At 70.9% G+C, this 25,882-nt stretch overlaps 3 protein-coding genes across 3 annotated transcripts; 1 reads left to right on the top strand and 2 right to left on the bottom strand.

The window, feature by feature from the left end:
* Positions 1-36: 36 nt before the first annotated feature.
* On the bottom strand, positions 37-5,736 carry LOC136788274 (collagen alpha-2(I) chain-like). The gene is made up of 6 exons (XM_066986499.1): positions 5,578-5,736; positions 3,982-4,174; positions 2,592-2,666; positions 2,401-2,504; positions 476-559; positions 37-392 (listed from the first exon to the last, which is right to left on the bottom strand). The coding sequence occupies exons 1-6, from the start codon at positions 5,644-5,646 to the stop codon at positions 63-65; spliced, it is 855 nt and encodes a 284-aa protein (XP_066842600.1). The 5' UTR covers positions 5,647-5,736; the 3' UTR covers positions 37-62.
* KANK2 (KN motif and ankyrin repeat domains 2) lies at positions 5,645-11,894 on the top strand. The gene is made up of 6 exons (XM_066986400.1): positions 5,645-5,780; positions 5,956-6,068; positions 8,044-8,094; positions 9,398-11,210; positions 11,297-11,368; positions 11,640-11,894. The coding sequence occupies exons 1-6, from the start codon at positions 5,645-5,647 to the stop codon at positions 11,885-11,887; spliced, it is 2,433 nt and encodes an 810-aa protein (XP_066842501.1). The 3' UTR covers positions 11,888-11,894.
* An 84-nt stretch (positions 11,895-11,978) lies between these two features.
* Positions 11,979-25,628, bottom strand: LDLR (low density lipoprotein receptor; the record flags this gene model as incomplete). Its single annotated transcript, XM_066986494.1, is given in 20 exon segments — positions 11,979-12,465; positions 13,014-13,171; positions 13,632-13,706; positions 14,325-14,486; positions 14,611-14,754; positions 15,117-15,258; positions 15,361-15,500; positions 15,907-16,025; positions 17,739-17,966; positions 18,777-18,948; positions 20,479-20,604; positions 20,694-20,816; positions 20,907-21,029; positions 21,123-21,248; positions 21,349-21,477; positions 21,480-21,585; positions 21,587-21,724; positions 21,814-21,936; positions 23,306-23,428; positions 25,620-25,628. Coding segments are annotated over 20 exon segments (2,502 nt in total), but the record flags the coding sequence as incomplete, so codon positions are not given.
* Between the last annotated feature and the right edge of the window lie 254 nt (positions 25,629-25,882).

Below are 25,882 nucleotides of genomic sequence, written 5' to 3'. Positions count from 1 at the left end.
GGACGGCGGGGGGCGGGGCCTGGCCGGCGGGGCGCCGGGCGGGCCAATCAGAGCGCGGTCCGCTAGGCGCGCGCCGGATGATTGACGGCCAGCGGGCCAATCGCCGCGCGGGGGCCGAGGCGGCGGGCGGGACGCGTGCGCGGCTGACGGCCCCCTCCGCCAATGAGCTTCGCGGGCGCGTTTCGGAGGGAAAAAAACGGCCAATCAGCGCCGGGACCTTTATTGGGGGGGTCCGGGGAGGCCCCCGCGGGGCGGTGCCTCGGGGGGCGGGGCGTCTGGGGGCGGGGCTTCGGGGGCGGGGCGTCGTCGAGGGGCGGGGCGTCGTCGGCGGGGGGGGCGGGGCGGGGCTGCAGCCTGAGGTAGAGAAGCAGCGCCAGGACCGCGGTGACCAGCTGGGGGGGGGGCGGTGACGTCACGGCCTCGGTGACGTCACCGCCCCCGTGATGTCACGCACACACACCCCCGGTGACGTCACCTGCAGCCCCGCCGCCACGGTGGCGGCCGCCCCCAGCTCGAGGCTGCGCACGCGGACCAGGCCCAGCAGCTTCCGGTAACAGCCCTGGGGGGGGAGGGGGAGGGGGGGCGTCGTGGGGAGGGGCACTCGGGGGGGGCACCGGGGGGGAGGGGACGGTGAGGGGGGGATACCTGGGGTGGGGGAGGGGCACCCGGGGGGGCACCGGGGGGGAGGGGACAGCGATGGGGGTACCTCGGGGGGGGGCACCGGGGGGGGGCTGGGTGGGGGAGAGGCACCCGGGGGAGGGGGAGAGGCACCCTGGGGTGGAGGGGGGCACCTGGGGGGGGGGGCAGGAAGGTTTGGGGGAAACTTGGGGGGGGTCCCGGGGGGGGGGCATTTGGGGGGGTCACTTTGGGGTTTGGGGGGTCATGGGGGGGTCACTAGGATCTAGGGGGTTTGGGGGGGCACTTTGGGGTTTGGGGGGGGTCATGGGGGGGGTCACTAGGGTCTGAGGGGTTGGGGGGTCACCTGGGGGGTTTGGGGGGTCACCTTGGGGTTGGGAGGTTCTTGGGGGTGACTTTGGGGGGGGTCCTGGGGGGGGGGTATCCTGGGGGGTTCTGGGGGGGGCACTTTGGGGTTTGGAGGGTTCTGGGGGATCACCTGGGGCTGTTGGGGGGGGGTCACTTCGGGTTTTGGGGGTTCTGGGGGCCACTTTGGGGTTGGGGGGGGGTCACCTGGGGGGTTTGGGGGGATCACTTTGGGGTTCTGGGGGGTCACCTGGGGGTTTGGGGGGGTCACTTTGGGGTTTGGGGGGGTCACCTGGGGGATTGGGGGGGGTCACTTTGGGGTTGGGAGGTTCTTGGGGTTTGACTTTGGGGTGGGAGGGTCCGGGGGGTGGGGGGTCACCTGGGGGTTTTGGGGGGGGCACTTTGGGGTTTGGGGGTTCTGGGGGATCACCTGGGGGGTTGGGGAGGGCTCACTTCGGGTTTGGGGGGTTCTGGGGGCCACTTTGGGGTTTGGGGGGTTCTGGGGGGTGACTTTGGGGTGGGGGGGGGTGGGGTCCGGGGGTCCGGGGGGTCACCTGTTGGTGCACGAGCTCGGGCCGGGCGCTGCGGCCGTCGCAGGCGGGGGGGCCGGGGGCCGGCAGCAGCTGCGGGGGTGGCGGCGCCCCGAGAGCGCCCCGAAGGCCGAGCCCGCGAAGTCCCCGGGGCCGCGCACCCCGCAGCACCGCAGCTGGGGGGGGCTGCGCCAGGCACGGGGGGGCGCCGGGACACCCCGGGACCCCCCCCGGGACCCCCAGCACCCCATAGAGCCCCCCCTCAGAACCCCCCAGACCCTCTCAGGACCCCCCAGGACTCCCCCAGACCCCCCAGGACCCACATGAGCCCCCTCCGAACCCCTCAGGACCCCCTCAGACCCCCCGGACCACCCAGAGCCCTCCCCCCAGACCCCTTCAGGCCCCCCCCAGACCCCCCCCAGGACCCCCAAGGCCCCCCAGGACCCACATGAGCCCCCAAGGACCTCCCAGACCCCCCAGGCCCCCTCAGGCCCCCCCAGACCCCCCCAGGCCCCCTCAGGCCCCCCCAGACCCCCAGGACCCCCAAGGCCCCCCAGGCCCCCCCAGGACCCCCAAGGCCCCCCAGGTCACCCCAGACCCCCTCAGGCCCCCTCCAGGCCCCCCAGGACCCCCCAGACCCCCCAGGCCCCCCAGACCCCCCCAGGACCCCCAAGGCCCCCCAGGACCCACATGAGCCCCCCAAGGACCTCCCAGACCCCCCAGGCCCCCCAGGCCCCACATGAACCCCCCAGGACCCCCAGACCCCCCCAGACCCCCCAGGCCCCCCCAGGCCCTTCCCAGGACCCCCAAGGCCCCCCAGGACCCCCCAGACCCCCCCCCCAGACCCCTCAGGCCCCCCCAGGACCCCCCGCGCCCCCCCGGCCCCCACCTTGCTCATGACGCTGTCCCAGGCCTGGGTGAGGGCCCCCCCCGGCTGGTGCCGTACTGCCAGCGCAGCGCCCGCAGCGCCCGGTCCAGCACCAGGCTGCGCGCCTTGGGGGGGGGGGGGACACACTCGGTGTCACCCCCGGCGTCACCCCCACCTCGGGCCCCCCCCCGGCCCCCCCCCCCCACACTCACGAAGGCCCGGTAGTCGTAGAGGAAGGTGGCCATGGCCACCTCGGCCACCAGCAGCACCAGCAGGGCCACCAGGAACTGGGGGGGGGAGTTAAGGGGGGGGGGACTGGGTGCCCCCCATGCCCCCCCCCACGTCTCCCAGTGTCCTCACGTCACCCCATGTGCCCCCCCCATGACCCCAATGTCCCCCCATGTCCCCCCCCACGGCCCCCCCAGCCCCTTACTCCCCCAATACCCCCCGTGTCCCCCCCCAGCCCCCCCATTGCCCCCCCAAACCCCCCCATGTCCTCCCCCAATGCCCCCCAACACCCCCCCAGCCCCCCCAATACCTCCCCAATGCCCCCTCAGCCCCCCATTTCCCCCCAATGCCCCCCCAGCCCCCCCATGTCCCCCCCCAACACCCCCCATGTCCCCCCAACACCCCCCATGTCCCCCCAGTGCCCCCCCTGCCCCCCATGTCCCCCCCAACACCCCCTATTTTCCCTCAATGCCCCCCCAGCCCCCCCAATGCCCCCCCAAGCCCCCCATGTCCCCCCCCAGCCCCCATGTCCCCCCAACACCCCCTATTTCCCCCCCATTTCCCCCCAATGCCCCCCCAGCCCCCCATGTCCCCCCATGTCCCCCCAATACCCCCCATGTCCCCCCCATGTCCCCCCCAATACCCCCCCATGTCCCCCCCAACGCCCCCTATTTTCCCCCATTTCCCCCCCCCCCCCAAGCCCCCCCATGTCCCCCCCAATGCCCCCCCAGCCCCCCATGTCCCCCCAACACCCCCTATTTCCCCCCAGCCCCCCATGTCCCCCCCATGTCCCCCCAATACCCCCCATGTCCCCCCCAATGCCCCCCATGTCCCCCCCAATACCCCCTATTTTCCCCCCCCCCCCCCCCAAGCCCCCATGTCCCCCCCCCCCCCCCCAGCCCCCCATGTCCCCCCCAACACCCCTATTTCCCCCAGCCCCCCATGGTCCCCCCCCCCCATGTCCCCCCCAATACCCCCCATGTCCCCCCCAATGCCCCCCATGTCCCCCCCAATACCCCCTATTTTCCCCCCATTTCCCCCCAAGCCCCCCCATGTCCCCCCCAATGCCCCCCCCAGCCCCCCATGTCCCCCCCAACACCCCCTATTTCCCCCCATTTCCCCCCAATGCCCCCCCCAGCCCCCCCAAGTCCCCCCCCCAGCCCCCCACGTCCCCCCCAATGCCCCCCCAGCCCCCCATGTCCCCCCCAACACCCCCTATTTCCCCCATTTCCCCCCCAATGCCCCCCCAGCCCCCCATTTCCCCCCAAGTCCCCCCAGCCCCCCATGTCCCCCCCAATGCCCCCCCCAGCCCCCCATTTCCCCCCCAACACCCCCCAATGCCCCCCAGCCCCCGTGCCCCCCCCCCCTGCTCACCGCCAGCAGCAGCCGGGGCCGTCCCGTCCAGGCCCCCCAGGCCCCCGCCGCCCCCAGGCCCACCAGGGCCCCCCCGCGGCGGCGCAGCCCCCCCCAGGTGCAGCAGGGGCAGGGGGGCCCCGGCCAGGCGGCCCAGGGCGACGCTGCCCAGGCGGCCCCACAGCCCCAGCAGGGCCAGGGCCCAGCCCCACACCTGGGGGGGGCACCGTCAGGGGGGGCACCACGGCCGGACCCCCCGGGACCCCCCCCGGACCCCTCCGGGACCCCCAGACCCGAGGGGACACCCCCAGGACCCCCCTGGGACCCCCAGACCCGAGGGGACCCCCCAAGACCCCAACACCCCCGGGACCCCCGGCCCCCTCCGGGACCCCCAGACCCGAGGGGACCCCCCCCAGGACCCCAAAACCCCGCCCCCCCCCCCCAAGACCCCTCCAGGACCCCCCAGACCCCTCCGGGACCCCTCCAGGACCCCCAGACCCGAGGGGACCCCCCAGGACCCCAGGACCCCCCAGGACCCCCCCCCAGGACCCCAGGACCCCTCCAGGACCCCCCCGGACCTCTCCGGGACCCCCCTGGGACCCCCAGACCTGAGGGGACCCCCAGGACCCCAACACCCCCGGGACGCCCCCCCGGGACCCCAACACCCCCAGGACCCCCCGGGACCCCCTAGACCCTCCCTGCCCCCAGGACCCCGGGAGCCCCCTGCCCTATGGGCCCCCCCCCGGACCCCCCCACCCTATGGGGACTCCTGGAGCCCCCCACCCTACTGTACCCCCAGCCCTATGGGACCCCCGGGATCCCCCCCCCACGGGAACCCCCGGAGCCGCCCCACGGGGACCCCCAGACCCCCCGCCCCCCCCCGGTCCTCGGAGCCCCTGGGACCCCGGGCCCCCAGGCCCCCGGGGACCCCCGGACCCCCAGGTTCTTGGAGCCCCCGGGCCACCCCCACCCCGGGACCCCCCAGCCCTATGGGACCCCCCCTGAGCCCCCCCCATGGGACCCCCCGGAGCCCCCAGCCGCCCGGTGCCCTCCCCAGGCCCCTGGGACCCCCACTCCTATGGGATCCCCCCGGAGCCCCCCCAGCCCCACGGGGACCCCCAGAGCCCCCCGGGCCCCCCGATCCCTCGAAGCCCCCGGGACCCCCCGGGATCCCCCCCCCAGCCCCCCGGTGCCCCCAGGCCCTCCCCATCCGGGGGAACCCCCGGACCCCCCGGTTCTTGGAGCCCCACGGGCCACCCCCAGAGCCCCCCGGGACCCCCCAGTCCCTCGGAGCCCCTGGGACCCCCCCCCCCCCCCCCCAGCCCCCCCCCCGGGGACCCCCGGCCCACCGGGGACCCCCGGACCCCCAGGTTCTGGAGCCCCCGGATCCTCGGAACCCCGGGACCCTCAGGACCCCCCCAGCCCTATGGGACCCCCCGCCCCCCCCCAGCCCCCTGGGACCCCCCACGGGTCCCCCCCCTCGGAGCCCCCAGCCCCACGGGGACCCCGGAGCCCCCGGGGCCCCCCCGGTCCTCGGAGCCCCCGGCCCCCCCAGCCCCCCGGTGCCCCCCGGCCCCCCCCAGCCCCCCGGTGCCCCCCCCGGCCCCCCCCGCTCACGGCCAGCAGCACGCAGCAGGCCCCCAGCCCGAGCTGCAGCGGGCTCCGGCGCGGCCGCCCCCCGCCCATGGGGGCTCCAACGGCACCGGCACGGGGGGCGGGGCCGCAACGAGGGGGCGGGGCCAGAACGGAGGGGGCGGGGCCTAACGCCAAAAGGGGGCGGGGGCTGGCGCCAAAGGGGGCGGGGCCAGAACGGGACGGGGGCGTGGCCTAACGCCAAAAGGGGCGGGGCCAGAACGGAGGGGCGGGGCCTACCGCCAAAAGGGGGCGTGGCCACGGCGGAAGGGGGCGGGGCTTAGCTGGGGCGGGTGGCGCGCGGCCAGGGCGGTGGGGGGAGATGGGGGCGGGGCTAAGGCGGGAGGGGGCGTGGTCAAGGAGGGAGGGGCGGGGTCAGGGGGGAGGGGCTGGGGGCGTGGTCAGAGGGGGAGGGGCGGGGCCGGCGCTGGGCGGTGGCGGCGGCGCGGGAGGCTCCAGAGCGGCGGCGGCCGCGGGTCGGTACCGGGGGGGGGGGGGGGGCTGTGGGGCAGGGGGGCTGGGGGGTGGGGGGCTATGGGGGGATGGAGCTATGGGGCGGGGCTCTATGGGGCGGGGGGGTTATGGGCAGGGCTCTATGGGGAGATGGAGCTGTGGGGCGGTGAGCTATGGGGCGATGGAGTTATGGGGTATGGAGCTATGGGGCGGGGGGCTATGGGGGATGGAGCTATGGGGCGGGGGATCTATGGGGTGATGGAGTTATGGGGCGGGGGCTCTATGGGGCGGGGGCTCTATGGGGCGATGGAGCTGTGGGGCGGTGGAGCTATGGGGCGATGGAGTTATGGGGTATGGAGCTATGGGGCGGGGGGGTTATGGGGGGGGCTCTATGGGGCGATGGAGTTATGGGGCGGGGGATCTATGGGGTGATGGAGCTGTGGGGCGGTGGAGCTATGGGGCGGGGGGCTATGGGGCGGGGGGGCTATGGGGGGATGCAGTTATGGGGCAGTGGGGCTATGGGGTATGGAGCTATGGGGCGGTGATGTGGGACGACGGGGCTGTGGGGGGATGGAGTTATGGGGCGGGGGATCTATAGGGTGACGGAGCTGTGGGGCGATGGAGCTATGGGGCAAGGGGCTATGGGGTGATGGAGCTATGGGGCGGCGATGTGGGGCGACGGGGCTGTGGGGGGATGCGGTTATGGGCAGTGGGGCTATGGGGTGAATGAGCTGTGGGGCGGCGATGTGGGGCTATGGGGCGGTGGATCTACGGGGCGATGTAGCTGCGGGGCGGTGGAGCTGTGGCGTGATGGAGCTATGGGCAGGGGAGCTATGGGGTGATGGGGCCGTGGGACGGTGATGTGGGGCTAGGGGGCGGTGGGTCTATGGGGCGATGGAGTTATGGGTCAGGATCTGTAAGGTGATGGAGCTACGGGGCAGCGATGTGGGGTGATGGTGCTATGGGGTGGTGTCGTTATGGGGCAGGGGATCCATGGGGTGATGGAGATATGGGGTGGCAATGTGGGGTTATGGGGCGATGGGGCCGTGGGGCGGCGATGTGGGGCGACGGAGCAGTGCGGCAATGGAGTTATGGGGCGGTGAGGCTGGGGGGTGATGGAGCTATGGGGTGGGGGGCTGTGGGGTGACGGAGCTACGGGGGGGCAGTGGGGTGATGGAGCTGGGGGCTGTGGGGCGATGGATCTATGGGGCCGTGGGGCTGGGGGATGAGGGAGTTGGGGGGCACGAGGGAGCTATAGGGCGAGGCGAGGGCGCTATGGGGCGATGCAGCTATGGGGTGGCGGAGTTGTGGGGCGGCGGCGCTATGGAGCTGTGGGGGCCGGTGGAGCCATAGGGCTTGTGGGGCAAGCGAACTGTGGGGCAAGGGAGCTGGGGGGCTGCGGGGTGACAGAGCTATAGGGCTATGGGATGACAGAGCTATAGGGCTGTGGGGTGACGGAGCTGTAGGGCTGTGGGGTGACGGAGCTATAGGGCTATGGGGTGGCAGAGCTATAGGGCTGTGGGGTGGCGGAGCTATAGGGCTACGGGGTGACGGAGCTATAGGGCTACGGGGTGACGGAGCTATAGGGCTACGGGGTGACGGAGCTGTAGGGTGTAGGGCGGTGGCTCTATGGGGCGGAGGCTCTATGGGGCGATGGCGCTATGGGGTGCCAGGTCCCACTGGCAGCCGTGGGGCGCGGGCCCCGTCCCGCTCTCGCTGTGGGGCCTCGCCGGATCCGGAGCGCCGCCGCGCCCCTAATTGCTTCCATGTGCGGCCGAGGAGGCGCCGGAGGGGGAAGGCGGGCGCCCGGCCCAGCGGCCCCCCCGGGACCCCCCCCACACTTCCCAGGGCCGGACAGGGGTTGGGGGGGGTCGGGGGGGGTCGGGGGGGTGCCCACGACCCCTCTGAGCCCCCAGAGCTGGGGGGGGGGGGGGCTGCGAGGCCAGGCCCCCCCCCCCAGTGCCCCCCACACGTCCCTGACCCCGTCCCCATCCGCAGGTGACGGCGCCGCCATGGCCCAGGTGCTGCGCGTGGACGTGGCCTTCCCAGGTGGGTGCGGGGGGGGGTCCCGGGGGGGGTCTCTGGGGGTCCCGGGGGGGCGGGAGGGGTCTCTGGGGGGGCTGGGGGCCAGGGCAGAGTCCTGGGGGCTGCTGGAGGGGGGGGGCTGGGGTCCCAGAGGGGCTGGGGGGGGGGTTCTGGGCAGGGGGGGGGTCCTGGGTGCTGCTCGGGGTGGGGAGGGGGTCCCAGAGGGGATGGGGGGGGGGTCTTTGGGGTCCAAGGTGCCTGGGCCCCGGAGGGGATGGGGGTCGGGGGGTCCCTGGGGTGCCTTAGGGGGTGGGGAGGGGGTCCTGGGCCACTGTAGGGAATGGGGAGGGGTCTGGGGGTCCCATGGGGATGGGGGTCCTATAGGGGCTGGGGGGGGGTCCCATAGGGGATGGGGGGGGTCCCACAGAGGATTGGGTCTGGTAGGAAATGGGGTCCTGTAGGGGGTGGTGGTGCCATAGGGAACTGGGGTGTCCCACAGCGATGGGGGTGGGGTCCCTTAGGGTAGGGTCCCTTAGGGGATGGGGTCCCATAGGGGGTGGGGCCATGTAGGGAACGGGGCTGTCCCATAGCGATGGCTTTGGGGTCCCCCGGGAGGTGGGGATGGGGTCCCCCAGAGCATGGTGTCCTGTAGCGATGGGTTTGGGGGCCCCAAGGGGATGGGGTCCCGTAATTGTAGGTTTGGGGTCCCCAAGGGGATGGGGTCCCCCAAAGTGATGGGTTTGGGGTCCCCAAGGGGATGGGGGCCCCCAAAGTGATGGGTTTGGGGTCCCCAAGGGGATGGGGGCCCCCATAGCAATGGGATTGGGGTCCCCCGGGAGGGGTGGGGATGGGGTCCCCCAAAAGATGGTGCCCCATAATTGTAGGTTTGGGGTCCCCAAGGGGATGGGGTCCCCCAAAGTGATGGGTTTGGGGTCCCCAAGGGGATGGGGTCCCCCATAGCAGTGATGGGTTTGGGGTCCCCAAGGGGATGGGGGCCCCCATAGCAATGGGTCCTGTATGGGTGGGGTCCCCCCCCCACAGGTGGGAGGTGGGGATGGGGTCCCCCAAAAGATGGTGCCCCATAATTGTAGGTTTGGGGTCCCCAAGGGGATGGGGTCCCCCATAACAATGGAATTGGGGTCCCCAAGGAAAGTGGGGGGGTCCCCCGGGATGGGGTCCCCCAGGGCATAGTGTCCTGTAGCGATGGGTTTGGGGTCCCCAAGGGGATGGGGGCCCCCATAGCGATGCCTTTGGAGCCCCCCCCCCCCCCCCCCCCCCCGGGCCCAGCATCTCCGCCGCCACCCCCTTGCCCCCTCCCGCCCCGCAGGCCAAGCGCCCCCGTCCCCCGGCGCCCCCCGGCTCGGCCCCGTACTCCCTGGAGACGCCGTACGGCTACCGCCTGGACCTCGACTTCCTCAAGTACGTGGAGGCCATCGAGAAGGGGCTGACGCTGCGCCGCGTGCCGGGGGGGCGCCGGCCCTCCCGCGCCTCCTGGGCCGCCTCGGCCGAGTCCCTCTGCGCCCGCGACCCCCGCGTGGAGCGGACGCTGCGGGGGGCTCGGCGGCGCCTGGAGGCCGACGAGGAGGAGGAGGAGGAGGAGGAGGCCGGGAGGAAGGCAGCGGCGGTGCCCTGGGCAGGGGGCTCGGCGGGGGGCTCGCCGGGGGCCGCGCCGCTGCGGCTGGTGCGGGAGCAGATGGCGGCGGCGCTGCGGCGGCTGCGGGAGCTGGAGGAGCAGGCGCGGGCGCTGCCGGAGCTGCGGCGTCGCCTCGAGCGGCTGCAGGACGAGAAGCGGCTGCTGCTGGCCCGGCTCCGGCGCCCCGGGGGCTGCGCCTGCCCCTGCTCCTGCGGCGCCGCCGGCACCGAGCCGGGGGGCGACCCCCAGGGCGACGGCGGGGACGGCGCCGGTGAGGACGGGGCCAGCGCTGGCACCGGGACGGGCACCGGCGTCAGCGTCGGCATGGGCACCGGCAGCACCGGCGCCGGCATCGGTACCGGTACCGGTACGGGCACCGGCAGCACCAGTTCCGGCATAGGCACCGGTATCACCACCAGTTTCAGCACAGGCACCAGTACCAATACTGGTATGGGCACCGGCAGCACCAGTTCCAGCCCAGGCACCAGTACCGGTACTGGTATGGGCACCGGCAGCACCAGTTCCGGCACAGGCACCAGTTTGGGCACCGGCAGCACCAGTTCCGGCACAGGCACCAGTACCGGTACTGGTATGGGCACCAGCAGCACCAGTTCCGGCATAGGCACCGGTATTACCACCAGTTTTAGCACAGGCACCAGTACCAATACTGGTATGGGCACCGGCAGCACCAGTTCCGGCATAGGCACCGGTATCACCACCAGTTTCAGCACGGGCACCCGTACCGGTACCAGTATGGGCACCAGCAGCACCAGTTTCAGCGTGGGCACCAGTACTGCCACCAGAATGGGCCCCAGTACCAATACCAGTATGGCTATGGGCACCAGCAGCACCAGTTTGGGCACCGGCATCACCAGTTCCCGCACAGGCACCGGTACTGGGATGGGCACCAGCATTGGCACCAGCAGCACCAGTTCCAGCACAATTACCGGTACCCATACGGGCACCAGTACCGGTACCAGTTTGAGCACCAGCACCACCAGTTTCGGTACGAGCACCGGTCCTGCCACCAGTACGGGCACCAGCGCCACCAGTTTCACCACCAGCGCCACCAGTTTCACCACCAGCATCACCAGTTTCACCACCAGCGCCACCAGTTTCACCACCAGCCCCACCAGTTTCACCACCAGCGCCACCAGTTTCACCACCAGCCCCACCAGTTTCACCACCAGCGCCACCAGTTTCACCATCACCACGGGCCCCAGCCCCACCAGTTCCAGCGCAGCCCCCGCTCCCGGTACCAGTAGGGGCCCTGGCCCCACCGGCCCCCCCGGCCCCGGCCGCCGCTCGGTGGGGGTGGGCACGGAGGGGCCGCGGCGCCGCAGCGTGGCCGTGGGGGGTGCCGGAGCCGGGGGTCCCGGGGGGGCCGGGGGGGCTGGCGGGGCGCGTGGCGGTGCTGGAGGGGCAACTGCGGCGGGCGCTGGGCGAGCTGCAGGAGGCTCGGCGGCGCCTGGCCCAGCGGAACCCCCCCGGGACCCCCCGGCCTCAGGTGAGTGAGGGGACACGGTGGGGGGGGGCACGGGGACGCTGGGGGGGGGTCCTGGCACCGCTCACCCCCCCCCCTTTGTACTGCAGAGGCGGCGGCTGGGGGCGATGAGGAGGGGGAGGAAGGCTCCGGAGAGCCCCGAGGGGGGGGGGCGGCGGCAGGTAGGGGGGGGCTGGGGGGGGTCCTGGGGGGGTTATGGGGTAATTGGGGGGGGGATTTTTTTGGGGGGGGGGGGGGGCGATGGGGGCTGTTGTGGGGCTGGGGTGGCTTGGGGGTGAGGGGGGGGTATGGGGCAATAGGGGGGGAATATGGGGGGGGTATGGGGCAATGGGGGGGGGTATGGGGTGATGGGGGGGATGTGGGGCAATGGCGGGGGGGTCTCGGGGGGGGGTCCCACACCTGACACCACCCCCCCACACCCCCCCCCTCCAGGCCAGGCTGGAGCTCGTCGAGCTCGGACGGGGAGAGCCCCGACAGCGAGTACCACGAGGCCGAGGAGGGGCCCCCCCCGGCGCCCCCCCAGCGCGGGTGAGGGCCCCCCCCCCCCCAGGACACCCCCCCACACACACACGTCCGACATCCCGTGCACACGCGTGTGTCACGCCTGCGGCCCCCGCACACGCGTGCTCGACGCGCAGGACCCCCCCCACACACACGCCCACCCCACCCCCCCTCAATAAAGCCCCCCCCACATAACAGCGCTCCCCCCCCCTTAATTTGGGGAGGGTCCGGGGGGGGGGGGGGGGGGGAAGGACGAGGCGGGAGGCGAGGTAAGAAATAAATAGGGGGGTGTATTGCCGTGTGCCAGACACGGCGCCGGGGGGGGGCCGGGGGGGTCCCGGCCCCCAGCTGGGGGGGGGGGGTCCCCGTGGGGCAGGGCCCCCCCCCCGCGGAGGAAGGCCACGTTTTGGGTGGATTTCTCACAGTTTAGGCACAAAAACCAGTGCGGGCGCGGGGGCGCCGGCGCCGGGCTCCGGTTCCCAGGGGCGCGCGAGCGAGGCGGCCGTGCCGGGACGCGCTGGGCCGTACTGGGCCGTACTGGGCCGTACTGGGCTGTACTGGGCCGTGCTGGGCCGTACTGGGCCGTGCTGGGCCGTGCTGGGTCTCCGCTCGCCGCCACCCCGGTGTCGGGGGGTGCTGGGGGCTCGGGGGGGGGCCGCGGGGCCCCCTCCCCACGCCGCCGACCTCGCCGTGGGCAGGATCCGGCCGCTCCCCGGCGCCCTCAGGCCGCGTCGTCCTCCAGGCTGACGGCCTGGCGCTGCGGGGGGGCGTCAGCGGGGGGGGGGGGGGGACAAGGCCCGTGCCCGAGACCCCCTCCCTGTACCCCAGACCCCCCTCCCTGTGCCCCAAATCCCTTGGCCCAGGCCCCTCCCCTGCCCCAGACCCCCCCCCCAGACCCCCCCTCCCATCCTTGAGACCCCCTCCCCGTGCCCCAACCCCCCCCCCCATGCCCCCCCGAGACCCCCCCCCATCCCATCCCCAAGACCCCCTCCCCATGCCCCCAGGCCCCCCCCATACCCCCACACCTCCTCCCCGTGCCCCCATACCCCCTCCCCATCCCCGAGACCCCCCCCCATCCCCAAGACCCCCTCCCCATGCCCCAACCCCCCCCCATGCCCCAGACCCCCCCCATCCCCAAGACCCCCTCCCCATGCCCCAACCCCCCCTTCCCCCTCCCCATGCCCCAGACCCCCCCTTCCCATCCCCGAGACCCCCTCCCCATACCCCAGCCCCTCCCCGTACCCCAGCCCCCCCCCATGCCCCAGCCCCCCCCCCCCCCCAACCGCCCCAGCCCCCCCGGCTCACCGCGGGGTAGCTGTAGCCGCCCTGCCCGCGCCCGGGGGGCTCCTCGTCCTCGGTGGTCTTCTGGTACACGGGGTTGTCGAAGTTGATGCTGTTGGTGCTGCGCAGCCGCCACGTCCTCCACAGCAGGCGGGCGCCGAAGGCCGCGAGGATGAGGAGCACTGGGGGGGGGTTGGGGGGGGGGCATCAGGGCTGGTCCCCCCCCCCCGCCAGGAACCCGCTGCAACGCCAGGACCCCCACCAAAGAAGCCCCAATCCCAGGAACCCCCCGGTTGGGATCCCCCCGACAATGCTGGGACCCCCCCCACAATGCTGGGACCCCCCCCCGACAATGCTGGGACCCCCCCCAACAATGCTGGGACCCCCCCCCAATGCTGGGCCCCCCCAGTTCTGGGACCCCCCCAGCCCAGTTGTGGGACCCTCCAGTGCTGGGTCCCCCCCCAGTCCTTCCCCCCCCCCCCACCTCAGTTCTGGGCCCCCCAGCCCATTTTGGGATGGGCAAGGCCCCCCCATCCCAAATCCCCCCATGCCGGGACCCCCCCATGCTGAGACCCCCACACCCCAGGACCCCCCCAATCCCAGGACCCCCCCCCCACGCTGTGCCCCCCCCCCCAAACCTACCCAGGGGCAGGACGACCGCCAGCGCCGTGGGTCCCGTCCTTGGCCCCACGCTCCCCACGGCGTCACCGCTGAGAGCTGGCAAAGGGGAGGGGCGGCCGTCAGGGGGGCAGGGATGTGTGGGGCAGGGTGGGGCTGGGATGTGGGGCTGGGGGGCAGGGATGTGGGGGGCTGGGATGTGGGGCTGGGATGTGTGGGGGGCAGGGGGGCTGGGATGTGGGGCTGGGATGTGGGGCTGGGATGTGGGGCTGGGGGGCAGGGATGTGTGGGGCAGGGGGCAGGGATGTGGGGCTGGGATGTGTGGGGCAGGGAGATGTGGGGCAGAGATGTGTGGGGCTGGGATGTGGGGCTGGGATGTGGGGCAGGGATGTGGGGATGTGGGGCTGGGATGTGTGGGGCAGGGATGTGTGGGGTGTGGGGCAGGGATGTGGGGCTGGGGGGGCATGTGGGGCTGGGGGCTGGGATGTGTGGGGCAGGGATGTGGGGGCTGGGATGTGTGGGGCTGGGATGTGTGGGGCAGGGATGTGTGGGGCAGGGATGTGGGGTTGGGTGTGGGGCATATGTGGGGCAGGGATGTGCGGCTGGGATATGTGGGGCAGGGGGCTGTGATGTGTGGGGCAGGGATGTGTGGGGCAGGGATGTGGGGCAGGGATGTGTGGGGCTGGGATGTGTGGGGCAGGGATGTGGGGCCGGTACCTGTGGTGCCGTTCCCAGTGGCGCCGTTCCCGGCGGTGCCGTTCCTGGCGGTGCCGTTCCCGGCGGTGCTGGGGCCTGGGGGGGCCCCGCTGAGCACCGGGGGCCGCGGCGAGGCCGTGGTGGGGCCGGGGGCTGCAGCCGTCGGGGTTGGGGCTGAAGGGTCTGGGGCGGGGGGAAGAAGAGGGTGAGCGGGACCGGGGTCCCAGGGGGGTCCCGGGAGGGTTCCGGGGGGGGGGGTCCCGGGGGGGGGGGTCCCGGGGGGGGTCCCGGGGGGGTCCCGGGGTACCTGTCAGGCAGCTGCGGCCGTCGGGCGCCAGGCTCTGGCCGTCGGCGCAGGCGCAGGTGTAGCGGGGGCTGTGGGGGCTGATGTGGGGCGCGGGCAGGCAGAGGTACCCGCAGCCCCCGTTGTCCCGCGCGCACCAGTTCTCACCTGGGGGGCAGAGGTGAGATGGGAGGGGACGGGGACAGGGACGGGGACAGGGATGAGGACAAGGGCGGGATGGGGACAGGGACGGGATGGGGATGGGGACAGGGACGAGGACAAGGACGGGGACAGGGACGGGGACAGGAGGGGAAGGGGACAGGGATGGGATGGGGACAGGGACAGGAGGGGGGAAGGGGACAGGGACGGGATGGGGGACAGGGATGGGATAGGGACAGGGACAGGAGGGACACGGGGACGGAGCGATGGAAGGACACGGGGACAGAGGGACGGGTACGGAGGGGACAAGGGCACCCGGACAGGGGGATGGAAGGACGGGGGGGGGACGGGGGGGGGGGGGTCGCGGGTACCTGGGGGCTGCTTGAGGGCGTGCTGCAGGACCAGGTCCTCGGGCGAGAAGAGCCCCTCGGCCACGCGGCGCACGTCGGCGCCCGTCAGGCGGTTGGCGCTGAAGATGGCCTCGTTGAGGACGTCGGTCCAGAACACCGCGTCCTGCGGGCGCACGGCGTTGGCACGCGCCGGGGGGGGGGTGGGGGCGCAGGGGGTGTGTGGGGAGGGGGGGGGGGGACGCGGCCGCCGCGGGGCCGGGCTCACCTCGAAGACGGTGACGGCGAAGGGGTGGGCGAGCGCCTGGGGGTCCACCAGCACCGTGCGGCGCTGGCCCCCGTCCACGTCGACGCTGGAGAGCGCGTGGAGCCGCGAGTCCACCCAGTAGAGGCGCTGCGAGGGGAGGTCTGCGGCCGGCGTCAGCCGCGGCACCGTGGAGGGGACCCGCGGGGTTGGGGACACGTGGGGACGGGGATGGGTGGGGACAGGGACGGGGACACGTGGGGACGGGGACACAGAGGGATGGGGATGGGGACACGGAGGGATGGGGATGGATAGGGACAGGGACGGGGACACGTGGGGACGGGGACCAGAATGGGGATGGGCGAGGGACTGGGACTGGCACTGGGACCAGTAGGGGACCAGGACGCGTATGGGGACACGGATGGGGACATGGATGGGGACAGGGACTGGGACCCAGATGGGGATGGAGATGGGGACAGGGACCCGCATGGGGACACGGAGAGGGGCAGAGAGCGGGGCGTGGATGGAGCCTGGGGACAGGGCTGGGGCCGGGGGCGCAGCGCCGCTCACCCAGCGCGATCCCGTTGGGCCACTCGATGCCCTCCGTCACCAGCGCGTAGTGGTCGGCGCCGTTGAGGCCGCTCTTGGCGATCTTGGCCGTGCTGCCCCAGTCGGTCCAGTACATGAAACTGGGGACGGAGCCAGTCCCGGTCACTGCCTGCCCCACGGGGGCCAGCAGAGCCGCGTCCCCGCGTCCCCGCGTCCCCTGGTGCCCCCCATGTCCCCAGAGGTCTCTTCCAACCTAAATGATTCTGTGATCTGTGTCCCAATGTCCCTCCATGACCCCCCACATCCCCCAATGTCCCCGTGTCCCCCCCAGATCCCCACGTCCCCATATTCCTGTGTCCCCATGTCCCCATATCCCTGTCCCCAAATCCCCCTGTCCCCGTCCCCATATCCCCATGTCCCCCGTCCCCATGTCCCTGTCCCCCTGTCCCTGTCCCCACACCCCCATATCCCCATGTCCCCATATCCCTGACCCATAACCCCATATCCCCTTGTCCCCAAACCCCCGTATCCCCCTGTCCCCATATCCCTGTCCCCATATCCCCATATCCCCTTGTCCCCATATCCCCCATCCCCACATCCCCATGTCCCCATATCCCTGTCCCCGTCCCCATATCCCCATGTCCTCCTGTCCCCATGTCCCCACATCCCCACATCCCCATACCCCCATGTCCCCATATCCCCTTGTCCCCACATCCCCATGTCCCCCCCATATCCCCCTGTCCCCATGTGTCCCTGTCCCTGTCCCCATATCCCCTTGTCCCCATACCCCCATATCCCCATGTCCCCATATCCCTGACCCCATAACCCCATATCCCCTTGTCCACAAACCCCCATATCCCCATGTCCCCCTATCCCTGTCCCCATATACCCCTGTCCCCATATCCCCACATCCCCATACCCCCATGTCCCCATATCCCCCTGTCCCCATACCCCCATATCCCCTTGTCCCCACATCCCCATATCCCCATGTCCCCATATCCCTGACCCCATAACCCCATATCCCCTTGTCCCCACACCCCTATATCCCTGTCCCCATACCCCCATATCCCCACATCCCCATGTCCCCATATCCCCCTGTCCCCATGCGTCCCTGTCCCTGTCCCCTTACCCCATATCCCCATGTCCCCATATCCCTGACCCCATAACCCCATATCCCCTTGTCCCCAAACCCCCATATCCCCATGTCCCCCTATCCCTGTCCCCATATCCCCACATCCCCATACCCCCATGTCCCCATATCCCCCGTCCCCATACCCCCTATCCCCTTGTCCCCACATCCCCATGTCCCCATATCCCTGTCCCCAAATACCCCTGTCCCTGTCCCCATATCCCCCTGTCCCCCTGTCCCCGTCCCCATATCCCCCTGTCTCCCTGTCCCTGTCCCCATATCCCCATGTCCCCCTATCCCTGTCCCCATATCCCCACATCCCCATACCCCCATGTCCCCATATCCCCCTGTCCCCATATCCCTGTCCCCAAATACCCCTGTCCCTGTCCCCATATCCCCACATCCCCATACCCCCATGTCCCCATATCCCCCTGTCCCCATATCCCTGTCCCCAAATACCCCTGTCCCCCCATATCCCCATCCCCATACCCTCATGTCCCCATATCCCCCTGTACCCACACCCCCATATCCCCCCCCATATCCCTGTCCCCAAATACCCCTGTCCCTGTCCCCATATCTCCATATCCCCCTGTCCCCATGTCCCCCTGTCCCAGTCCCCATATCCCCCTGTCCCCCTGTCCCCGTCCCCATATCCCCATGTCCCCCTGTCCCCACATCCCCCTATCCCCACACCCCACACACCCCCACACCCCCGTCCCCGTACCCGTGCAGCGGGTCGACCGCGATGGCGCGGGGCTTGGCGCCCGGCTCCCGCACCAGGGTCCTGCGGCGCGCGCCGCTGCTGTCGGCCACGGCCACGGCGCCCAGCTGCGAGTCGGTCCAGTAGAGGTTGCGGTGCACCCAGTCCAGCGCCAGCCCGTCGGGCGCCCGCAGCCCGGCCCCGATCACGGTGGCGGGGGCGCTGCCGTCGGCCAGCCCGGCTGCCGGGGCCCTGCGGGACGCGGTGGGTTCGGGATGGATTCGGGGGGGGTTTGAGGGGTTTCGGGGTCCCCAGGGGGTGGGGGGTCTCCAGGGAGGTATGGGGTCCCGGCAGGGTTTTGGGGGCCCATGGGGTTTTTGGGGTCCTGGGAGGGGGGGTTGGGGTCCCAGTGAGGGTTGGGGGGTCCTGGCAGGGTTTTGGGGGCCCAGCAGGATTTTGGGGTCCTGGGGGGGAGGTTGGGGTCCCAGTGAGGTTTGGGGGGTCCCGGCAGGGTTTTGGGGTCCTGGGGGGGAGGGTTGGGGGGTCCTGGCAGGGTTTTGGGGGCCCATGGGGTTTTGGGGTCCTGGGAGGGGGTTGGGGTCCCAGTGAGGTTTGGGGGGTCCTGGCAGGGTTTTGGGGGCCCATGGGGTTTTTGGGGTCCTGGGGGGAAGGTTGGGGTCCCAGTGAGGTTTGGGGGGTCCCGGCAGGGTTTTGGGGTCCTGATGAGTTTTTTTGGGGGGAGGGGCTTTGAAGGTCCTGGTGGGGTTTGGGGGGTCCTGGCAGGGTTTTGGGGGCCCATGGGGTTTCTGTGGCCCCCAATGGGGCTTTTAGGGTCTGGGTGGGGGGGTGTCCTGGGGAGATTTGGGGGGCCTGGTGGGGTTTTGGGGGTCCTGGGGGAATTTGAGGGGTCCCGGTGAGGTTTTCGGGGTTCTCTGGGGGGATTTTTGGAGTCCCAGCAGGGTTTTTGGGGGTCCCCAGCAGGGTTTTCATGTCGCGGCTGGGCGTTTGAGGCCCCGGGGCTGGTTTTGGGGGTCCCGGGGGGGGTTTCGGGGTGCCCCTCACCGGTAGATCTTGCGCTGGGAGAGGTCGGACCAGTAGATGGTGTCGGCGGCGACGTCCACGTCCAGCGCCACGGCGTGCTTGAGGCGCCCCAGCAGCCGCGTGTAGTTGCTGCGGTCCAGGGCCAGGCGCCGCACCTCGTGGCGCGTGGTGAAGAGCAGCGCGGCCGCGGGGGCTGCGGGCACCGGGGGCTCAGCGGGGGGACCCCAGCACGAGTCCCGGGGGGGAGGGGGTAATGGGGGGGGGTTGGGGGGGATTTGGGGGGAAATGGGGGGATTTGGGGGAAATGGGGGGATTTGGGGGAAATGGGGATAGACTGGGTGGAAATGGGATAAACTGGGGGGATATGGGGGAGATTTGGGGGGAAATGGAGGGGAATGGGGGAAATGGGGGGGATTTGGGGGGAAATGGGGATAAACTGGGGGGATATGGGGGAGATTTGGGGGGAAATGGAGGGGAATGGGGGAAATGGGGGGGATTTGGGGGAAATGGGGGGATTTGGGGGAAATGGGGGGATTTGGGGGGAAATGGGGGGATTTGGGGGGAAATGGGGGGGATTTGGGGGGATTTGGGGGGATTTGGGGGGATTTGGGGGGAAATGGGGGATAAATGGGTGGAATGGGAGGGGATTTGGAGAGAAATGGGGGAATTAATTGGGGGAAATGGGGATAAATTAGGGGAAATGGGGATAAACTGGGGAATGGGGGGGATTTGGGGGGAAATGGGGGGTTTGGGGGGAAATGGGGGGATTTGGGGGGAAATGGGGGGATTTGGGGGAAAAGGGGGAATAAATTGGGGGAAATGGGGATAAATTAGGGGAAATGGGGATAAACTGGGGGAATGGGGGGGATTTGGGGGGAAATGGGGGGAAATGGGGATAAATGGGGGGGATTTGGGGGGAAATGGGGGAATAAATTGGGGGAAATGGGGATAAATTAGGGGAAATGGGGATAAACTGGGGAATGGGGGGATTTGGGGGGAAATGGGGGGGATTTAGGGGAAATGGGGGGATTTGGGGGAATGGGGATAGGGGGGGGATAAAGGGGGGGAATGGGGGAGATTTGGGGGAAATGGGGGGATAAATTGGGGGAAATGGGGATAAACTGGGGGGAATGGAGGGATTTGGGGGTAAATGGGGGGAAATAGGGGATAGATTGGGGGAAATGGGGATAAATTGGGGGGATATGGGGATAAATTGGGGGGAATGGGATGGGGGGAAATGGGGGAATAAACTGGGGGGAATGGGGGGATTTGGAGGGAAATGGGGATAAATGGGGGGGATTTGGGGGTAAATGGGGGGATAGATTGGGGGAAATGGGGATAAACTGGGGGGATATGGGGGAAAATTGGGGGAAATGGGGGGAAATGGGGGGATAAATTGGGGGAAATGGGGATAAACTGGAGGGAAATGGGGATAAATTAGGGGAAATGGGGATAAACTGGGGGGAATGGGGAGGATTTGGAGGGAAATGTGGGGAAATGGGGATAAATGAGGGGGATTTGGGGGTAAATGGGGGGATATGGGGGGAAACTGGGGGAAAGGGGGGGATTTGGGGGGAAATGGGGATAAACTGGGGGGAAATGGCGATAAGCTGAGGGAAATGTGGGGGATAAATTGGGGGAAACTGGGATAAACAGGGGGGAAATGGGGGAGAGGGAAAGCGGGGTGCAAAGGGGGAGATCGGGGGGGGGGCCGTGCACCCACCCACGGCGCGGCAGGCGTTCCCGGCGGGCTCCATGCGGTAGCCCTGCTCGCACTCGCACTTGTAGCTGCCCGGCAGGTTGCGGCAGCGCTGCCCGCACGTCTGCGGGTCCTGGCACTCGTCGACGTCTGCGGGGAGACCGGGGGGGGGGGGGTGGGGGGTCAGGGGGGTGGGTTTGGGCTCGGGGGGGGCTCGGGGGGGCTCAGGGGGCGCCCACCTTCGCAGCGCTTCCCGTCGGGGCCCAGGCGGAAGCCGTCGGGGCAGAGGCACTCGTAGCCCATCGGCAGGTCCCTGCAGACGTGGGAGCAGCCCCCGCCGCCGAGCAGGCACTCGTTGACGCCTGGAAATGGAGGAAATCAATCAATCGATCAGTCAATAAACCCCGGTGGGGGTGAGAGGTGGGGGGGGGGCGGGGGGGTCCCGTCCGCACCGCACTCCTTGATGGGTTCATCCGACCAGTCCCGGCAGTCGCGGAGCTGGTCGCAGACGCGCTGCAGGGGGATGCACTCGCCCGAGCGGCACTTGAACTGGTGGGGGCCATCGCAGGCGGTCACTGGGGGGGGGACGGGGGGAGGACACGGGGCCGTCAGCGCCCGCCACGTGCGCGTGTGTCCCCCCCCCCCACCCCCCCGTGGCCGCCACGCACCGTTGTGGCAGCCGTCCTCGTCGGAGCCGTCGGCGCAGTCGTGCTCGCCGTCGCACTGCCGCGTGCCCGGCACGCAGCGCCCGTCGCCGCACTGGAACTGGTCGGGACGGCACGTGGCAGCGGGGGCTGTGTGCGTGGGGGGGGGGGGCATTGGGGGTCAGGGGCGCTCGCTGAGCCCCAACAACCCCCAGACCCATCCTGGGACCCCCCGTGGGGCGCAGCCTACCGCAGCCGTCCTCGTCGGAGCCGTCGCGGCAGTCGGGGCTGCCGTCGCAGCGCCAGCGCCGGTGGATGCACTCGCCGCTGCCGCAGGGCACCTGCAGCGGGGGGGCAGGTGGCGGCGGGGGGGCCGGGGGCCGCAGACCGAGGGCCACTCGTCGGAGCCGTCGGGGCAGTCGGCGTCGCCGTCGCAGCGCCATAAGGCGGCCACGCAGCTCGAGTCGTTGCAGGCGAAGTCGTGGGGGGTCGCAGGTGGCGGCCGGGGGGCACCCGGCCTCGTCCGCCCCGTCCTCGCAGTCCCGCTCCCCGTCGCAGGCGAAGGCGAGCGCCACGCAGCCCCCGTCGCCGCAGCGCAGCTGGTCGGGGGCGCAGGACCGGGGGGGCTGCCAAGGGGACCCCAGAGTTGGCATCGGGGGGGGGGGGTGCGAGGGGTCCCCGAGTTTCCCCCCCCCCCCCGAGCCCGGCACTCACGGCAGTCCCGCTCGTCGGAGCCGTTCTCGCAGTCCTCGTGCCCGTTGCAGCGCCAGGACGCGGGGACGCAGCGGCTCAGGCGGCCGCCGCAGCTGAACTCGGACGGGGGCGCAGGGCAGGGAGCCTGGGGGAGACGGGGGCTGGCACCGGGAGGGGGGGCACCGGGCGGGGGGCACCGCGTGGGGACGTGGGGGAACCGGGCAGGGACGTGGGGGAACCGGGCGGCGAGGGATGGTGCAGGGAGAGGGGAGCTGAGGGGGGGGCCCAGCACGGCGCAACGCAGCGTGGTGCTGCACGGTGTCGGGGGGAGGAGGAGGAGAGAAAGGGGAAGAGGAGAAAGAGGAGAAAAAGCTAGCGGAGAGAAGCAGGAGGGAGAAGAGAGAGAGGGAAAATGGGAAAGGAGGAGAGAGAGAAGAAGAGAAAGAGAAAAAAGAGAGAAGGAAACAGAAGGAGAATTGGGAGAAGAGATGAAAAAAGAGAAAAGGAGAAGAAGAAAGGAGAGAGAAGAAAGAAGGAGGATGAGAGAAAGAAGAGAAGAGAATGAAGAGGAGAAAGAACTATAAAAGTTGGAAAGAAAGAGGAGAGGAGAGGAGAGGAGAGGAGAGGAGAGGAGAGGAGAGGAGAGGAGAGGAGAGGAGAGGAGAGGAGAGGAGACTCGAGGAGAGGAGACTCGAGGAGACTCGAGGAGAGGAGAGGAGAGGAGAGGAGAGGAGAGGAGAGGAGAGGAGAGGAGAGGAGAGGAGAGGAGAGGAGAGGAGAGGAGAGGAGAGGAGAGGAGAGGAGAGGAGAGGAGAGGAGAGGAGAGGAGAGGAGAGGAGAGGAGAGGAGAGGAGAGGAGAGGAGAGGAGAGGAGAGGAGAGGAGAGGAGAGGAGAGGAGAGGAGAGGAGAGGAGAGGAGAGGAGAGGAGAGGAGAGGAGAGGAGAGGAGAGGAGAGGAGAGGAGAGGAGAGGAGAGGAGAGGAGAGGAGAGGAGAGAGAAGAGAAGAGAAGAGAAGAGAAGAGAAGAGAAGAGAAGAGAAGAGAAGAGAAGAGAAGAGAAGAGAAGAGAAGAGAAGAGAAGGGGAGGAAAAAAGAAAGAAGGTGGAGAAGGAGAAGGAGAAGGAGAAGGAGAAGGAGAAGGAGAAGGAGAAGGAGAAGGAGAAGGAGAAGGAGAAGGAGAAGGAGAAGGAGAAGGAGAAGGAGAAGGAGAAGGAGAAGGAGAAGGAGAAGGAGAAGGAGAAGGAGAAGGAGAAGACGGCACGGCAAGGTATACGTGGTATGGCACGGCACGGCACAGCACAGCACATTATGGCACAATATGGCAGAGTACGGCATGGTATGGCACAGCACGGCACAGCACGGCATGGCACGGCACAGCACAGTATGGCACGGCACAGCACCGTAGGGCATGGAACTGCACAGCACCGCGCGGCACAGCAGCACCGTACGGTGCATGGCACAGCGCTGCTGCACGGCACGGCCCCCGCGCGGCACGCGGCGGTCACGGCACTCACGGCAGGTCGCGGGCGTCTCGTCGGAGCCGTCCCGGCACTCGGCGCTGCCGTCGCACACCCACTTGGCGGAGATGCAGGCGCCGTCCCCGCACCGGAACTGGCCGTGGCCGCACGGCTCGGCCCCTGCGGCACCGGGCGCTGAGCGGCAGCACCGGCACCGGCACCAGCCCCCAGGCCCATTTTGGGGCCCCCAGCCCCATTTTGAGACCCCCAGCTCCATTTTAGGACCCGCCAGCCCCATCTTGGAACTCCCAGGGCCATTCTGGGACCCCCAGCCCCATTTTGGGACCCAGAGCTCCATTTTGGGACCCCTCCAGACCCATTTTGGGGCCCCCAGCCCCATTTTGAGACCCCCGGCTCCATTTGGGACCCCCCAGCCCCATCTTGGAACTCCCAGGGCCATTCTGGGACCCCCAGCCCCATTTTGAGACCCCTCCCAGACCCATTTTGGGGCCCCCCCAGCTCCATTTTGAGACCCCCCAGTGCCATTTTGGGACCCCCCAGCGCCATTCTGGGACCCCCCAGCCCCATTCTGGGCCCCCCCTAGCCCCATCTTGGAACCCCCAGTCCCATTTTGGGTCCCCCCAGTCCCATTTTGGGTCCCCCCCAGTCCCATTTTGGGTCCCCCCCAGTCCCATTTTGAGACCCCCCGGACCCGTTTTGAGACTCCCAGCCCCATTTTGAGACTCCCAGCCCCATCTTGAGACTCCCAGCCCCCATTTTGGGACCTCCCCAGTTCCACTTTGGGCCCCCCCCAGCCCCATTTTGGGATCCCCGGGCCCATTTTGGGGCTAAACCCCACGATTTGAGACACAAGCGAGACTTGGGAGACGGTTTGGGGGACTTTGGACTTTGCTTGGGGACTGCTGGGGCACGAGGCCGCCCCTTGGGACCCTTTCAGCCCCCTCTGAGCCCTTTTTAGGCCCTTTTCAGGCCCCTTTCGGCCCCTTTGGGCCCCCCCCCTCAGCCCCTCCGGGGGTCCCGGGGTCCCCGCGGCCGCCCCCAGCCCTCGCCCCGCCGCGCTGCCATTGGCCGCCGCCGCGGTGGCCAGTTGGCCCCCGGGCCAATAGGAAGCGCGGGACACGCCTCGGGGGGCGGTGCCGCGCAAGGGGATTGGGCCGGGGCGGGGAGAGGGGCGGGGCAGAGCCGCCCTCGCCACGCCCACCGCGCCCCCTGCCCTCAGTCATGGCGGCGGCCATGAGGGCGGCGGCGGGGACCCCCCCCCGCCCCCCTGCGGTCCCCCCCCGGCCCCGGTGCCCAAAGCCCCCCGAGAACGCGGGGGGGGAGGGGGCTGGGACCCCCCCCGAGCCCCCCGGGGAGCCCCTCAGTGCCCCGGGGGACCCCTCCCCAAAAACCCCGAGACCCCCCCCCCAGCACCCCCAGGACCCCCCCAGCACCTTGGGACCCCCCCTCAGCACCCCAGGACCCTCCTAAGCACCCCCAGGTTCCCCCCCCCAGCACCCCGGGACCCCCCCCCTCAGACTCTCGGGACCCCCCCCCCAGCACTCCCAGGACCCCCCCAGCACCTTGAGACCCCCCCCCCAGCACCCCCAGGGACCTCCCACAGCATCCCGGGACCCCCCACCGGCACCCCCAGGGTCCCCCCAGCACCCCGGGGAGCCCCTAAATGCCCCGGGGAGCCCCTCAGCACCCCCTCAGCGCTCCCCAAGTCCCCCCCGAGGACCCCCCCAGCCCCACGCCAGCCTCACCCAAGCCCCCCCTAAACCCCCCCCAAAGCCTCCCCTCGTCTCCCACCACCGCGGCACCGGGCACCACCGCGTCCCGGCACCGGGCACCACCGCGTCCCGGCACCACCACCACCACCGGGCACCATCGTCCCCCAGCACCGGGCACCAATGGCACCGGGCACCACCGGCACCGGGTACCGCCATGTCCTGGCACCACCGGCACCGGCTACCACCGCGCCCTGGCACCACCGGCACCGGCCACCGCCACCACCGGCCACCACCGCGCCCCCAGGCACCAGCTACCACCGCACCCCAGCACCACCGTGCCCCGGGACCACCACCGGCACCGGGTACCGCCATGTCCTGGCACCACCGGCACCAGCTACCACCGCGCCCTGGCACCACCGGCACCGGCCACCGCCACCACCGGCCACCACCGCGCCCCGGCACCACCGTGCCCCGGGACCACCACCGCCCACCGGGCACCACCATGTCCCGGCACCACCGGCACCGGCTACCACCGTGCCCTGGCACCGCCGGCACCGGGCACCACCGGCACCGGCACCACCGGCACCGGCCACCACCGCGCCCCGGCACCTCGGTCCCCGCCCGGCGAAGCCCCTTACCTGCGAGCATCACCAGCAGCGCGCCACCGAGCAGCGCCCACGCGCATGCCATGCTGCCGCCCGCCACGCTGCGGCCTCGCCGCGAGGCACCGGGCACGACGGGAGCCCCCGGACAACGACGACACCGACGACGGCGGCGACGGTGACACCGACGATGCCGGCCGGGGCCGTGCGCTGCCGCCCTTCGCTCTCGCCCCGGCGCAGGGGAGGGGTTTGAGCATGGGGTGATTTTCAAAACTGCTCCACATCATGCGAGGAGGAGG

This window comes from Anser cygnoides, chromosome 34, assembly GCF_040182565.1.
Source record: "Anser cygnoides isolate HZ-2024a breed goose chromosome 34, Taihu_goose_T2T_genome, whole genome shotgun sequence".
In the NCBI taxonomy this organism is placed as follows: domain Eukaryota; kingdom Metazoa; phylum Chordata; class Aves; order Anseriformes; family Anatidae; genus Anser; species Anser cygnoides.
The sequence above is the reverse complement of the archived record's forward strand: the minus strand, read 5'-3'. Positions and strand labels throughout refer to the sequence as shown.